At 43.6% G+C, this 15,530-nt stretch overlaps 1 protein-coding gene and 1 long non-coding RNA gene across 2 annotated transcripts in view; one reads left to right on the forward strand and one right to left on the reverse strand.

The window, feature by feature from the left end:
* LOC121361014 overlaps window positions 1-14,508 on the reverse strand; it is a 44,094-nt gene extending 29,586 nt beyond the window's left edge. The window contains exons 1-6 of the long non-coding RNA XR_005956287.1: window positions 14,358-14,508; window positions 12,884-12,976; window positions 12,558-12,770; window positions 8,405-8,632; window positions 6,901-6,999; window positions 6,635-6,764 (exon numbers count right to left, since the gene is read on the reverse strand). This is a non-coding gene — a long non-coding RNA (uncharacterized LOC121361014). The remainder of the gene's footprint in view (window positions 1-6,634; window positions 6,765-6,900; window positions 7,000-8,404; window positions 8,633-12,557; window positions 12,771-12,883; window positions 12,977-14,357) is intronic.
* On the forward strand, window positions 5,395-11,871 carry LOC121361013 (ferritin light chain-like). The gene is made up of 3 exons (XM_041481305.1): window positions 5,395-6,082; window positions 8,567-8,713; window positions 9,965-11,871. Exons 1-3 carry the CDS (start codon window positions 5,900-5,902, stop codon window positions 10,466-10,468), a joined length of 834 nt encoding a protein of 277 aa, XP_041337239.1. The 5' UTR covers window positions 5,395-5,899; the 3' UTR covers window positions 10,469-11,871.
* Window positions 14,509-15,530: the final 1,022 nt, after the last annotated feature.

Raw genomic sequence — 15,530 nt, forward strand, 5'->3', positions numbered from 1 at the left:
AAGTACAGATTCTAACTCACAGCTGTGGAAAGGAAGTTAGACTAGAAAGGCAAGTACACAAAGTATACAAATTATGGCAGACTTTAGGCAGTTTGGCATTGCACAACTCCCTTATGCAACACATTGCCTGGGGCAAGCCTCATGTTTTCAGAAATTCCACAGAATCCCCTTAAATATGCTCCAGTGCTGAGGCCCTGTGCCTTCCACTTGCAAACTTATGATATACCATAGACAAATTACATGGATGAGCCTTACATCTGTTGGCCTATGCTTTTTTAAAAGTGATCTGAAATAACAATTGTAAAATCTCAGAGGCAGATGAACCCTGCCAATTTATAGAAACTTACTCCTAAGCACAGCCTCTTTAGGAAAACCAAAGGGGTAGTATCAGCCAGTAGCACTTGAAATTAATATCCCACTTAAAACTCAAGTGTATTTGTAAGAGCAGAAATGGAGATGGAAGAGCCAATGCTGCCAGCCAGGCTGGAGCTTCCTTAGCCAGGCTGCCACTCCTCTGCAGCCACCAGCTGGGAGCACAGGCTGCCCCTGGGCTCCAACTCTCCCTGCTGCCTCTGCCCAGTCCCAGCCATGGCCTTCCTCAGTGCTGCCAGAGCCTGGGCTCCTACAGACATGGCTGAGCTGGTAAGCTGAGTCAGGACGTGTGATGGTTCTGTGAATACAAGGAGAAAAGACAACAGTGAACAACTCAGTGTACGGGATTTGTCAGCATTTAAAATTGCAGAGTGGTAAGTGCTTAAGAGAAATTAGTGACATACAGCCTCTAGACATGAGTTAAACAGTGGCCACAGCCCAGTTTGACCTGCAGCCCCACACATGTAGGCTGTCACACAAACACAGCCACATGCAGCTGGACTTGAGATGATATGGGAAAGATGAAGGTGGCAAATGCTAACAAGGCTGGGGCACAACAGTCACAGCAAGAGTTTGTCAATGCACTTCAGATGCACTTTCATCTTCTAGGCTTGACTGCAGAGCTACACACAGATCCCAAACCTCCTCTTAGCACCATTTTCCCCAGGGTCCAGAGAAGGGAGAGTGGAAGAAAGGGAGAGAATGAGTCTGCCTGAGCACTGTGGCTGTGCAGCAGTGGGAAAGAGCCCCCAGGGAGAAAGAGAAGAAAGGAGGGGCGCCTGGAGACCAGCAGGAGGGTGAGGGCTGGGGGTACACAGGCAGGATGTGCCCTGTACACCAAAGCCCCAGAGCAGCTCCTGACTGAGAAGCAGCAGAGGCTGTCCATCTCCAAACTCTGCTCCTGGAAGGGTCCCATGGTGGCAGCAAGAATTAACTACAGATAATCCAACTTAAATACTGCAGAGAATAAAATAGCATGGATTAGAAAACCCTCCTATATGTATTCTGTGACACAAGGTTAAAGATAAGTTTTGCTTGCATTTCAGAAACTCTTACAAGCTTGTCTCCTACGTTAGCTTTAGACACAGCAGAGATATGCCTGTGGGCATATTCTCTTTCAAGGACAGATTTCAATCAGTGAAGTTTCAAAGAATTCCATATATATATCACAATGTTTTATGTTATCCAGCATTCAGAAAGTTCCTTAAGGAAGAACTTAATTGCCAAAGAAGAGAGGCAATGAGCCAACATCTCAATATCTGTGCCATGCAGAATTGTGCCTGGGAAGCCTGTGGAAACTGTCTGAGATAAAAGTTACAACAGAACAAAAAGTGTCGCAACATTATCAAGCTACTGAAGCAACGTTTGGGAAAACTCAAGGCAGAAAAGACATGGCTGTTTCCAGCGATGAGAACATCCTCAAACACCTCATCTGGCTTCAAACACTGCAGTAACGGATGTTTGGCAAACACAAAAATCTCAATGACAGCAAGAAATTTTGGGACTCTAGAAAAGGAAAGAAAATGAAAACTAAGGCTTGGAGTACTTGAGGTGAGTGCTTAAAAAAAAAAAAAAAAACCAAAAAAAGGCACTAAAAATTACTTTCAAAATTAAAAGTTAATCCAAGTATTTTTCAAGCTGAATTTCATTACGTTACCTCATTTTATTAAACTGAATATATGCAAAATATGCGCAGATCTGGCACAGTATAGTAATTTTCAGTACCTATAAACCCAAAATACAGGCTTCTGGCTGTTCTGTTTGACAGCAACAAGACTGGTTTCAAAGAGACTAGGCTTTATTTTTGAGCAATCCCTCTCTTGTATCACTAAAACATGCTGATTTCAGAGCACTATAAGCAAACTGGCCCTTTGCATTTGGTCAGTGACAAAGAGACAAAAAATATTTTCCAGAATGTCCATGTTGCAGCCTGGTCACAACACTGTTGTCTCTCCAGGGCCATCTCATGTTTTGCTGATGACCACTTTTACTGAAAGTCAGTTAAAAGAGGTTATTTTGCTACGCTTACTTAAGTACTAACATTCCAAATTTCAGGCTTCTTTTTTAACTTTATGAGTCATACAGTGCAAAAAGGCAACAAAACAACTCAGAAATCTTGCTGGCTCTTCCTCCGTGGATAAAGGAAGCAAAAAAGAGAAAAAATAGTGAGATGAAGCACCTGTTGAGACTAGAAAAGTGTAAGAAAAACGGGTTAAGGGACTTCAAATCCAATAAAAGCAATCATGAATTCATGGGTGCTCATATGAATCATTCTTAATTTCCTGCCAGAGAGCTTTGGTTTCACTTAATTACTAAACAAAATGATGAATGAAGAAGGCCAATTCACAAGCATACATATCATACATTTATTTGTTTTTTCCTTTTTTCTTACACAGCCCTCTGTTTTCATCATAGCTATTGATGGGCACTGAATGAGAGAAAACTCTGGCAGCATTAGATAGACTTTTTGCAAAGCACATGAAAAACCCATCACAGCTAGAAAGAAGCAAACAGATGGTAGCTGAAGAGAAGGAACAGCCACAACTCTTACTACCTGTGGTGAAAGAATAAACAATACCAACTCCAGATCACAAAGTGCAGCCAAAAGAATCTAGCTTTAAATGAGACAATCAGGGTAGAAAATGGCCAGATACAACTAAATGTTTGCAAAGTAGGCTCAGGAGAAAGAATATTTTGAGAGGGCTGCTAAAGCTCAGTGACACAAACAATCCTCTCTACTGCACTCTGCCAAAGAATAAGCAGGAAAAGGAGTGGGGAGGAGTAGAGAAGGTATGGGTTTGTGTGTAAGAGAGCTTATTTTGATGGAATTTTAATTGTAGTTCTGTATTCCACACTGTGGTGTTTTGGCTTCCCACTCTGCAATACACTTTCAACACGCTTTAAAATGTGTTGTACCAAAATAATACCAAATCATAAAAATGAAAAGATACCTTTTATCAAGGCATGTGCCTGTAACCAACCCTTGGATGATCCTTGTAGGTCCCTTCCAACTCCAAATATTCTGTGATTCTGTGCTGAAAAGCTGTAACTAAGAAACTGAACAAAGTGCCAGCTCCCTGGAATGCTGCATTTCTTGAGGGCACAAGCTTTTGGAGCAGATGATACCTTCCCCAGTCCAGATACAAATAGCATAGCTCATGCTATGTAGCAAGAATCCCTATATGACTTTGTCATGGAATTTTTCCATAATACAATTGATAACCATGCAAATGGTCTGTACTTACTTTAGTTCTATGCAGCACAAAGCAAAATAAACTGAATGGTGTTCTTAGAAAATGAACATATGGAGTATAAAGAATTTTTGAGTCAGTTTTCAGATCAGCTCCATGCATCACAGATGACCTTAAGAACTGCTCTTGTCTCTTAGCTGTCCACCACTGAAATGGGATAACTTAATATTGTTTTCCAAGGCTCCAAAGCCCACTAATGCAGAGATAAACCGCTATGAGATGATCTGCCCAGAAATTATCATAATAAATGCCCAGTGAACAAAACACAACCATAAAGTTTTCCACAGGGACACTGGCTAACTTGCTTGCTATTGCTACTTTGCACTTCAAGTTATTCAAAGAAAGGAGGCCATAAAGTATTTATTTAGGTTGGGATGTCAATGCATACACACACAGAGGTATCACACTTGCTCTTCTTCCTCCTCCTCTGAGGGAATCAAGGGACTATTCTGGAATAATAATACATTTATTTGTACTTTACAGGCCAACTACTTTACAGGCCAAAACAAGGACAGTTGGAATGGAAGGGGCTAAAAGGTAGTTGATAGAGGTATGTCCTTCCAGCAAAAGTCCCTAGAGCTGCTTTGAAGAAGAGGATGCCTACTGAGAACTTCAGAATAAGGTCATATGTTCCTCAAGTTTCTTGTCAATATATTGACATTTAATGACTTTTTATTTCAGCCTTGCAAACATTACAGCTATATTACTCACATGAAATTTTACCCAAATGCTTAAATGCTGTATGATTTTTTTTGAGCGAAACTTCTAATTTAACTACAACATGAAGACTCAGAAGTAAAAAATGGATAAAACAGCTAACAAAGAGGGCTGAATTAGCATATGAGATGGAGGCAATGAACAAGAATTATTTAAGTTTCTCATGAGCAATGTTCTCATATCTCTACGTGACTACTGTCAGATGATGCATGCTGGGTTCTAGGCAGTCAGATCCAATAACAATTAAAACAGGCAATGGAAAATGATTCTGTCCTTAGCATCCTGGGTTGATGAGGGAGTGGTCATCTAGAAAAATATTCCACAAAACAGCACATAACATTGAGCTTACTAGACAAAGTCACTGAAGAGAAAATTACTGATTTCGAAGGATGTTGAGATTACTCATATTTCCTCTCCACTGGTCTGAATCTATTAAATGTAAAGAAATGCTCAAGAAATGCTGAGCTCCGTCCACATGGTAAAACAGTTGAAAAAATCAGTAATGTGTATTTGAAGTTGCTGTACGAGCTGAGGGTTACTGGTTACTAAAATACTGAAGACAGTTTAAGAAGCATAGGTAGGACCAGTTCAGCACTAACATTTTTAGCACTAAACCAAAAAACCTAAAAATTTACCCTGTAGCAAAGACATACACACACACTGCTAAATTGCCAGGACTTTTCAGAGCTCACTCCCCCATCAATGAGGGAGGTAAGAACATGCCTCTGCCTGCATGTTCTCACCTGCCACTCCAGCCTCAGCCCAGCCTGGCCACAATCTCAGATGCTACTGCTGGAACCAGAGGTACTGAATGTGACTGCCTGGAAAAGGGCTTAGCTGTTACCTTACAAGAGTTTTATCCACGGTATTGCTGTCCCATATAGACAATGTATTAGAGACAGGAAGCAAAGAAGAGCCAGCAGGTTACACTGTCTCTGCACAGCTCTGATGTCAAAGAGAATGAGAGGCAGCAGCTGGGACTTCTTTCCTCCACTACATGCTTAAATAGGAAATACTTTCACTTTGGCTGTATTGCTCTGTTCAAAAAGAAAATGAAAGCATGTTAAACACGCAAGTTTATGTTTTTCTCTTATGTTTGTAGGACCGCCTTGGGATACCCCAAACCTGTGACATATGTACATGTCTAATCACGAACCACTTAAGAGAAAAATACTGGAATGTTTTATTAAGAACATTAATTGCAGAATCCTTTTCCTCAAGTCACTCATAGCCAAGATTCAATGTTTTTTAACCACTTCTTCAGCACAAGCGTGCGGCACGACTTCAAGTGGAGGCCAAGTTAACACATCTACTTAACTGTTAAGGTAAATCTTTTATGCCAGTCATTCACTGTTCACTGTTTGCCGGCACCCGCGGGCTCTCCGGGCCGTCCGGCGCTGTCTGCGCTCCCGCCGCGCCTGCCCAGTGCCCGCCCGCATCCGCACACCCACATCCTCCTCCTCCTCCTCCTCCCTCGGAGGGCGGGCGGGCGGCAGCTCGCAAGGTGTGTCCCAGGTGCCCGGCTATATCAGGCGGCGCGGCGGCGGCGCGGCGGGCCCATGGCGGCGCCGGCCATGGCCGAGCCGCGCTCCAAGCGGCCGCGGGTGACGCTGCCCGCCTGCCCCGCGCACCGCCCGCTGCCCGGCAGCCGCGTCCGCCACGGCTTCCCGCCCGCCGTGGAGGAGGCGCTCTGCGGGCTCACCGGCGCCCAGCTGGAGCTGCACTACTGCCTGCAGGCGCTGGTAAGGCGGCGGGCCGCGGGAGGGCACGGCGGGCTGTCTGCGCCCCTGCGCCGGCAGCCACCGGAGCTCGGCTGAGGAGGGTTTGGAGTCGGGCGGGGACGGCACAGCCGTGCCTGTGTCCTGACACGGGGTGTGGAGGCTTTCCGGGCTCCCCAGCCCGCCGGCGGCAGCGCTCCTGCCAAAGCCGCGCACCGCCACGAGACGACGAGGAGGAAGGTCCGTAAGGCGCGGGCCGTGAAACGAGCGCTCGGGTGTTTTGGGTAATTCACAGAGGGCCTCTTGCCTGGGGAAAAGGGACAGGAACAGGGGATGCTAACAGCTGTGGAGTATAACGCTTGAGTTCATAACTTTGATGAATAGCTGTGTGTGGTTAACTATAGTCTGTGGGTTTCTTACTCCACAGGCATGAACTTTGGACATGAAATCATAAAAGGTATCACTGATACCATGTCAGAATTGCATCTGGCTACATATAAGGCTACATATAAGGCAAGCATATAACTTAACAGAGATACTAATTTTTTTAAAAAATCAAAATTATCAATGCCGTACCTTCTGATGGCAAGCATCCACGGGGAAGCAACACAAACGATATTCAGTATATCCCCAAGATCTTTCAGTTGAGTTTGGTGTCAAGTATAAGTTCAATTAAAATTTAAGTATGCAGTAAAACCTGTTAAGCCTGTGGAAGAAAAAAGTTGTAGTGATTGTTAGCTGGATGAGATGGAGAAAACTCAGTTAGAAATTGACTGTGGATAAATCAAACCTAGAAATGTGAACATCCTAAATAGTGAATGAGTGACATAAAAGACATTTACCTTAACTGTTAAGCAGATGTGTTAACTTGAACTCCACTTGAAGTTGTGCTGCAAACTTTCACGGAGGAACTGCTTATAAAACACTCAATCTTGGCTGTGCTGTCAACAGAAATAGGAATGAGTGACTTGAGGAAAAGGATTCTGCAAACAAAGCAATGAATGTTCTTAATAAAACATTCCAGTATGTGCTTTCTTCTCAATGGTTTATGGTCGTGTGCATCTATGTGTGTCACAGGTTTAGGTTATCCCTAAAAATACAAGAGAAAATACTTGTGTGTTTGACATGTCTTCATTTTATTTCTGAACATAGGTGAAATGAAAATATTTCCTATTTAAGCAGGGTAATAGAGGGAAGCAGAGATGTAGCTCCCTCAGTTTGGTTCTTGGCATAGTCCCAGCTGCTGCCTCTCATTCTCCTCACCATCAGAGCTGTGCAAAACTAGTGTTCCAGCCAGTGTAACCTGCTGGCTCTCCTTTGCTACCTGCCTGTAATACTTCTCTTTATGAGACAGCCATAATATGGATAAAATATTCTAAATATAAGAGCTGTTAGGTCTATTAGCATGGTTAAATATGGCAGTGGTTTAAGTTGTTACTTTCCCATACAGAACAGAACAAGGCCAGCAGAGGATTTAGGGTTGTAATACTTCTGAAATTACAGAATGGCCTGGGTTCGAAAGGACCTTAAAGACCATCAGGTTCCAATGTCCCTGCCATGTGTTAGGGACACCTTTCCCAAGACCAGGCTGCTCAGAGCCATCTTCTCTGGGCAACCTGTTCTGGTGTCTCACCATCCTCACAGTAAAGAGTTTTTTCCAAATATCTAATCCAAACCTGCTCTTTCAGTTTTAAGCCACTCCTCCTTGCCCTGTCACTGCATGCTGTAGCAAAAACTCCCTCTCCATGTTTCTTATAGTTACTGGAAGGATACAATTAGGTCACCAGAGCCTTCTCTTTTCCAGGCTGAACAAACCCAATTCTCTCAGCCTTTCACAGGAGAGGTGCTCCATCCCTCTGATAACTTTGTGTCCCTCCTCTGGACTTGCTCCAACAGATATATGTTCTTCCTGAGATGCCTTCCCAGGCATGAGTTATATCTTATATTGAAGGTGTATAGTTCAGTAGCAGTATCCATTATTTTGGAATACCATTGTCCATAATAAAACTGATAAACAGATGTAAAGTTGTGCTTGTTCTCTTTTTGGTATTTGCCTCATCTTTCTCATACCTTTGAAAGCTAACTTTTGACTGGAATGCAGGCCTGCAGGGATAAATTTTATGCTCCCTGTTCTGGGAGTATGTTTGAAAAACAAAACAAAAACCCTCCACAAAACACACTTGCAAAACACACACATGCTAACAATTCATAAATAAAACATTCTGAAGATCTCTTAACTGCTCCTGCAAGAGCAACATCATTACTACAGTTGCGTGACCAATACTAAAGGATAGAAAGAGTTCTAGTAGAAGCACAGATTTTTCATTTCATACTCAAACTACTCACTTCATTTATTGTACAAATCGGATCAAGGTCTCCAAAGTGATCGTGCTTTGTGAACAAATCACCCTCCTCTGGAAGGGTCTCCCAAGTTCTGTTAAAGCCACATTCTGCTGCAGGTGAGTCCCATATCTGGCAAATCTTAACAGTCTCGTTTTGTGTGCTTAGGGTGAATATTTTGATCAGTCACATGTGGCTCTACCAAATATTTCGAAGTTTTTCCTGCATCAAGCTCTGGAAGAGAGAAAAGCAGCAGAGGCTTTGATGAAGTATCAGCAGGAAAGAGGAGGCCATTACTGCTCTAAAACCATCCAGGTGGGTAGTAGTCAACAAATTTTCAAGCAGCTGTGATCCCTTTAACTTACTGAATTATATTGTTGGTACTTCTGATCTCTGCATTCATCCACTATTAGATTTCCAGATATAATTTATCTGGCATACTTGTGTACACGGTTTTGTTCTCGATTGTGATGTCTAGAAACTGTCAGACATACAGTCCTAACTCTATGGGGTTGCTTTCCAGCCCAAAAGAATATGGACAGTGTTCCCCTTTTCTTTTACTCAGCTGGACACTGCTGTTTCCACTATGCTGTAATGGATTATGACTCCTTAAATTGTGCTGAAATAGCCCACTTGTCTACTTCACACACAACCTAAGTGGAAGCTTAGACATGACTAGCACCTAAGAAGAGTGGTAAGGAAGGAGAGCCATCCAGCTTGGAGCAGTAGGTGATTTCCTAAAGTACAGCTCGTGACAGAATTTGAACTAAGATCTAACTTGGGCTTGCACAGGTGCAAAGGAATAACTCAAATGTTTTCAGGAAAAAAATAACCCACCTCATTTGTTTAGGACCAAGAGGCTGATTCTCCTCTACCAAATTAGTTAACACAGAATGCTCCTCTTTGGTCCATCATAGCAGTTAAGCTGTAGAAAGTAAAAAGGCTATTGTAAAAATCTTTCTTAATACTCAGTTTGCATCAAGGAGGAGCTTAGGACTTCCAGTACTTAAAGGGGGCCTACAGGAAAGAGGGAGAAGGACTCTTCGTCAGGGAATGCAGTGTTAAGATGAGGGATAACAGTTTTTAACTGGAAGAGGGCAGATATTTAGGGTAGATATTAGGAAGTCCCTCTTCACTGTGAGGGTGATGACACACTAGAAAAAAATGCCCAGAGTAGTAGAGGATGCCCCATTCCTGGGAGTGTTCAAGGCCAGGTTGGATGGGCCTTTGAGCAGCCTGGTCTAGTGGAATATGGCAGAGGGTTGGGACAAGATGATTTTAAGGTCCCTTCCAGCCCCAACCATTCTATGATTGGGTTTCCTGGTGTAAGAACCCTCTTCAGGCATAGTTGCTGCTATGTAAATCTGTTCCTTGAAGAAGTGCTTGGGTTCTGCCACTTGTGTTTACAGCCTGAAAAAAACAATAGATGCTCCAAACTGGAAGCAGTTGTTGCAAAATCCTAGTACAACATTTTTGGAGCATGAGGTTAAGTTGCAGGAATCCATTGATGAATACAGATACATGAGCTGTTCTTCTGAGTAAATACAATTCTGTCTTTGTTTTCAGAAACCAAACTGTGATTATGCAGTCGGTCTGATGAAAGCCCTGGAACTAGCAATGGTACAATGGAAAACTATGCTACGATATTTTGAAGAGCTTTATGCCCTGAGTGTTGAAAATGCAGACCCTCATAGTGCAAGCACCATCAAGAAACAATTTATTGGGCCCAAAATCCAGAAGATCAAGCTGATGGGAGATCTGCTGACCAATGCTCGCAGGCTTGACTGTTCCCAGGATGGCAGAAATAGTCTTGGGGATTACTTTATGGACCGGCTGCAGAAAGAGTTCAGGATCAGCTTAGAGCCAGAGTCCAGTGATCACTGCAGCCCCTGCCCGCCTCTCCAGCAGTGCACAGGAGCTGCAGAAGGTCTGAAGCGACCCCAGAGAGAATGCTCCCAGCACAGAAATGGCATAGGGCCAATATATGCAACCATACACTGCACCACGATGCTGCCACAGTGTAACGATGGCACGGCAGCAAAGGTGAAGCAGGGCAGGGAGGGCCTTTAATGCTCAGGCTGCTGCAGCTACAGGGCAGCTCCTCAGGCAGACCTGTCCTGAGGGTGGAGCTGGGACCAAAACTCAGGAGACATGATGCTCCATCCCTCCTCATGCTATACACCCCATCCCCTCATCCTGCGCTGAGTCACAGCTCAAAATCTAGCCCGTGCCACTATTTGCTTTAAACGATAGCAAGGTTGCCAGCTAGATTGTCACATTTATCTATGCAATTCTTCCTAGAAGCCAAAAGTTCTTAAGCTTCTTCTTTCTCGTAAATGATTAATAGGACCAGTTAGTGCAAATTATTTTAAGAAGATATATATAAATTTTATTAAATCAAATAAAAAATAAATCACTGCACCTTTAGTGCAAGGAAACTTTTACATGGCAGAAAATCCCAATATTTAGTTTTATATTACTGAATATTTTATTTTACTATTTGGTATTTTAAATTACTAACAAGTATAGTAACATAATGAACTTTTTAAAAGACTTATTCAAAAACCTTGTGTTTTTTGTCTTATTTCTATCATACTAGCAATTTAAATAAGTAGTCTAATGCATTTACTGATCAGCTATTTCTAGTGGTATACTTCAGGATGAAGGATGCAAACATTTCCTCAACAGTGGGAATAAGAAAATGTGCTGATTTCTCTATAGTTATTGCCTAGTTGGCTTTTCTCATCCTCAGAAAGCAGATGAGGGAGAAATTAGGAATTCTCCTTAGATGGGAACTTTAGAGGTTCTAAGGCATATTTTGCAAGTGTCACCAAAGAGAGCAGCTCTAGGATTTTGTCCAGACTTAAAGTAGGGTGATTGCTTTAATTACGATACAGAGCCCTATCTCAGCTAGCTCACTAAAGGAATTGCTGTGGCGCTCCTGCTACTTCTTATATTCCCTCTTTGGTCCCAAGTAGGGGCATGAGAGCCTAGTGAAAAAACAGCACACTTAACTAGAATTGCATCAGAGAGAATGGCTACTCATTAGTTTTGCTTTTCAATTAGGGCAGTGTTAGCCAGCTTGGTTCAAGTGCAGCGGTGTCCAAACTCCTCTCGTTAGTCCCCTGCCAGAGTGCCTCGTTCTGTACCCTGGCTCCCAAGGTCACCTAAGAAGAGCAACTGGCTAGATCAGCTGCCTGCAGTTAGGAATTTTTTGTCATTATATACATCTTTTATGCAGTGGGGGTTTGATTCATTAGAAGACTGCCTCCTGTTTTGCTTGAAAATAAATTCAGTTCCATGTCTGTATCTCCAGTGTATTCCTCAATTCACCACCCAGGCATGCTGGTATTCTTCTCCAAGAGATTTTGCATATGTATACAAAACTGCACAAGTAATTTTTTGCATCTGAGGAAGTTGTGCATGATGGAAGAGTGTGACAGAGTGAAAATAAATGCCAGAAAACTGCGTTACTCTAAAGCGCTTCATAATGAAACATTTTTAGTAAACTCTGACACAGCTACAGTTAAGTAGCAATTTCTGCAAAGCCCACCTTCTGTTGGTGTTTTAACATGGGACAGAAAATTACACTGCAGATGTTTTCCCAGTCTTTTCTGTGAATGTGGTTCAACTTTGGGGTGGGGATGGGGAACACAAGCACTTTAAAACAACCTCTGTATTCATCTATAAAAATACTGCCATGTGCCACAGGAATGACCCAAAGCACTTTTAGAATCATGCTAGATTTGCCTGTGTTGAGATTGTTGCTCTCTAATACAGCAGGAGTCTAAAAGATATTTCCATCTGGGCTAGATTCAATCACCCATCCTCATGCTGAGCATACCTTATTCAACAATTAGTTCCAGTGACTGCAACTCAACATGAATAAGAGCAATGGAATCCGTCCCCCTCAGTATTAAAAAACAGCCCACTAAGTGTGAACAGAGCAAAGCTACTAACTGAATTCTAAACTACTGCTGTATAAAACTACTTCATTACCACTTGTAATGTTTGACCTACTTGTACAATAACCTTCACTTTTTAAAAGCTGATGACCTGAAATGTAGTTACAGCTTCCTCCATGATTTACAGCATTTAACAAAGTCCATACAAACATAACAAAGAACCCGACTTTTACATTTTTCAGAGTCAGACTTACTTGCCTCTTATTTTTCCATGAAGTAGTGCCATGTCTGTTTCTCAGACTTCTCATGTTCATCTTCTAATCAAATGTATCCACACACTCTAGGAATTTAAGTCTTTTTCTCTCCCTTTTCCTTTGCCAGAACATGTTCTGGGCCCTCTGCCTCTAAAGACAATTCTGCTAATTCCAGATAAACTCACAATCAGCTGTTTCCCCAGCCTCTATCCTCTGAAAAAGAAAAGAGAAATCAATCAGCTACTGTAGATATTAAGCTCTTGTCCACGTGCTGCTTCTGCTGAGAGCACACACACTTGTGACTATGGTCTCAGATTTAACAATACCTGTCAGTTGTGTATAGGATGAGTCTATCCATGTTTCTCAATGTAGGAAGAACAACCTACTTCTGCCTTCCCAGCTTCCTTTTCAATCACATCCTGAAAAACAAATATATCAAAGATGAATGTAGAATAGGTTAAGGGCAACAGCTCTTATAGAAACTTTGCAAATTATCTTTCTCTGCTGAATACTCGTTGAGCCACACTCCCTGTATCTGTACTTCCAAAGCAATGCCCAAACAATCCAAACACACAACCTGGGACAGCTCTGAATAGCCAGTATAGCACAAGTACCCTAAACATAGCATCCAAACTGAAAGCTCAGGAGAGACCTATCTTAACTGAAATTATGAGTTAGAGCCCCAGAGGCTTTTGAAGAGGTTTAACAATGGAATCCTTGTAAATGCTTGCCATAAGCACTACCTATGGCTGCCTGCTCTCAGAGTGAGGAATGCCCTTATAAGTCTCCAAGTGGAGATTGTTCTGTCCTTCATCCTCTCCACTGTGGCCACACAAAACTGAGAAGAGCATCTCAGGGTTTGTTCTTTGCAAGGATGTTTTTTCAGGCCTCATTGTACATGGCAACATCTTTCTGGAAAAACCTGTCTTTGGGAATGACACTGGAAAGTGGATGTTAGTGGTGACACCAGCAGGGAATCACAGAATCAGAATTATTAGGATTGGATGGGATGTCTGGAGACCAGCATGTCCAAACCCAAAGGAAGGTGTCCTCAAAGGCACCTTCACTGGATGACTGCTGTGTGGAATTCACTCTGTGGGCACAGCCTTCTCCTGACCTTTTCACTTGGAGGAATTAATGCACTTGAGCCCACATTCATGGGCAATTATTGGCAAACTCCCTGTAGTGCTTGTCCAAGCCCTACTGTTACCACTTTGCCCATTTTGCTCCCTACTCACTCAAGTCCCTGAGTGTCTTTTCCTGGGGTCACATTTAAGCTGCAGACACACAGAGGCAGAATAGGCTACAATACTGACTAAACATTAGGTAAAATTACCTTTTTACAAAAATTAAGCCAATGGTCTGGAGAGAGTTTAAGTGTCTTGGGTGGGTCACACTGCCAGCACAAAGCCTTCATATCCCATTTTACGTGTTCCGTTGTTACAGCATAAAACTTTCTCATTTAAATTTATTTTACATTATTGGATATCTTGCACTATTTTGAATACAAATTATTTTACTTTGTTAGCAGTTCAATAAAGATTTAGAACCAACTATTCCTTCTGGATCAAAGAACATCTGTAATAACATTGAAGTGTCTCCACAAATTTGCCACTCTGCCTCTCAGACACAGCTGGGAGATACATTTCTAAATGTGTAGGGGTGGCGAGTAGCTGATCTCCCTCCTTGGGACATACTGCTTTTCAGCATCGGGTACATTGAAAGAATGAATTTCTACATATAGTTTTATCTTCAAATAAAACTTTTATCTTTTAGAGATACTGACAGAATGCAACTTACAGTTCTCATCTTGGTCTGTACTCAAAGATATCTAGGTAAGTAGAAAATGGGGAGTGCAGATAAGGAATTTTTGCCAAAAAACAAATCGCGTAACAACAAAAGACACCATGAGAACCCATCTGAGGTCATAGGCACAGGGACTGGGAATTGATCATTGATGGATATTTTTTACCTTTTGCTCAACCCCCCTGTCCCACTGAAAACAGAGCTCTGCTGCTGATTTTGAATGAGCTGAAATTTCGCCAACATTTATAACTGCAGAACAGAAATTATTTTTAGCTTTTGGGACATTAAATATATGCCCTATTATTTTAATCATTAAGTCAGAGAAATCGCATAGTTGAATTACTCAATTCTGCTGAGAAGAACCTAATTTCCCATCTCAAATGATACTCAAAAAAACCAGAGTAAAAACTCTGGCACCCTTGAGAGACGTTACCAAAACCCATCCCATTTCCCCAGGTTCCAAACTTTCCCACTGCTAGAAATAAATCCTTATCGAGCGAGCCGTCCAACAGCAGCGCAACCGCAGCAAAACGCCGCGGAACGGAGTGAGATCCATCTCTCCCAAGGTTTCCGAGTGAAGGTAAACAGAGATGGAAGAGGAACCCGGAATGCTAGAGTTCCCAGGGATTCCCGGGGGAAGGAAGGCTGGAACACCGCGGACACGGCGGCGCTTCCCGCTGGGACAGGCCCGCAGCGCCACCGGGTGGCCGCCACCTGCCCGTCCCTTCTCTCGGCGGTGTCCCCGCTTCCCTCTGCCCCGCACCTCCCGGCTCTCCGCGGTGTTCCCGCCGTCCCGCACAGTCCCGGCTGCCCGGGGTGTCCCCTGGAGCCTCCCGCCCCCACGAACGCCCCCGCAATAATTACCCTTGTGGCCGCGGAGCCGCGGACAGACCTGTCCAGGGGCTGGGGGCTTCTTCCCTGTGAGGAACCAGCGGAGCCGTCACGGGTGCGTGCGGGGACAGCGGGGCGCGCCGCTGTCCCCCCGGGCGAGCGGCCGGCGGCTCCCGGCACCTTCGGGCATCGGGGCCGCTGCTCTCCCTGGCGCGGCGGCAGGGCGGGCTGCTGAGAAAGGAAAAAAACAAACCGGGGAAATGTAGCCCTGCGCGCATCCGAGCGCCCGGGCTGCCGCTGCCCAGCGGGACACCGCGCCCCCCCCCCGCCGCCCCG

Source organism: Pyrgilauda ruficollis, unplaced genomic scaffold (genome assembly GCF_017590135.1).
Source record: "Pyrgilauda ruficollis isolate IOZ18807 unplaced genomic scaffold, ASM1759013v1 scaffold55, whole genome shotgun sequence".
Lineage (NCBI taxonomy): Eukaryota > Metazoa > Chordata > Aves > Passeriformes > Passeridae > Pyrgilauda > Pyrgilauda ruficollis.

What these genes read in the sequence shown, in the direction of transcription:
- LOC121361013 (XM_041481305.1), top strand. Translation starts at nt 5,900, where the DNA reads ATGGCGGCGCCGGCCATGGCCGAGCCGCGCTCCAAGCGGCCGCGGGTG. An exon ending in ACTACTGCCTGCAGGCGCTG is followed by an intron (nt 6,083 to 8,566) that starts GTAAGGCGGCGG and finishes TTGTGTGCTTAG; the next exon opens with GGTGAATATTTTGATCAGTC. An exon ending in ACTGCTCTAAAACCATCCAG is followed by an intron (nt 8,714 to 9,964) that starts GTGGGTAGTAGT and finishes CTTTGTTTTCAG; the next exon opens with AAACCAAACTGTGATTATGC.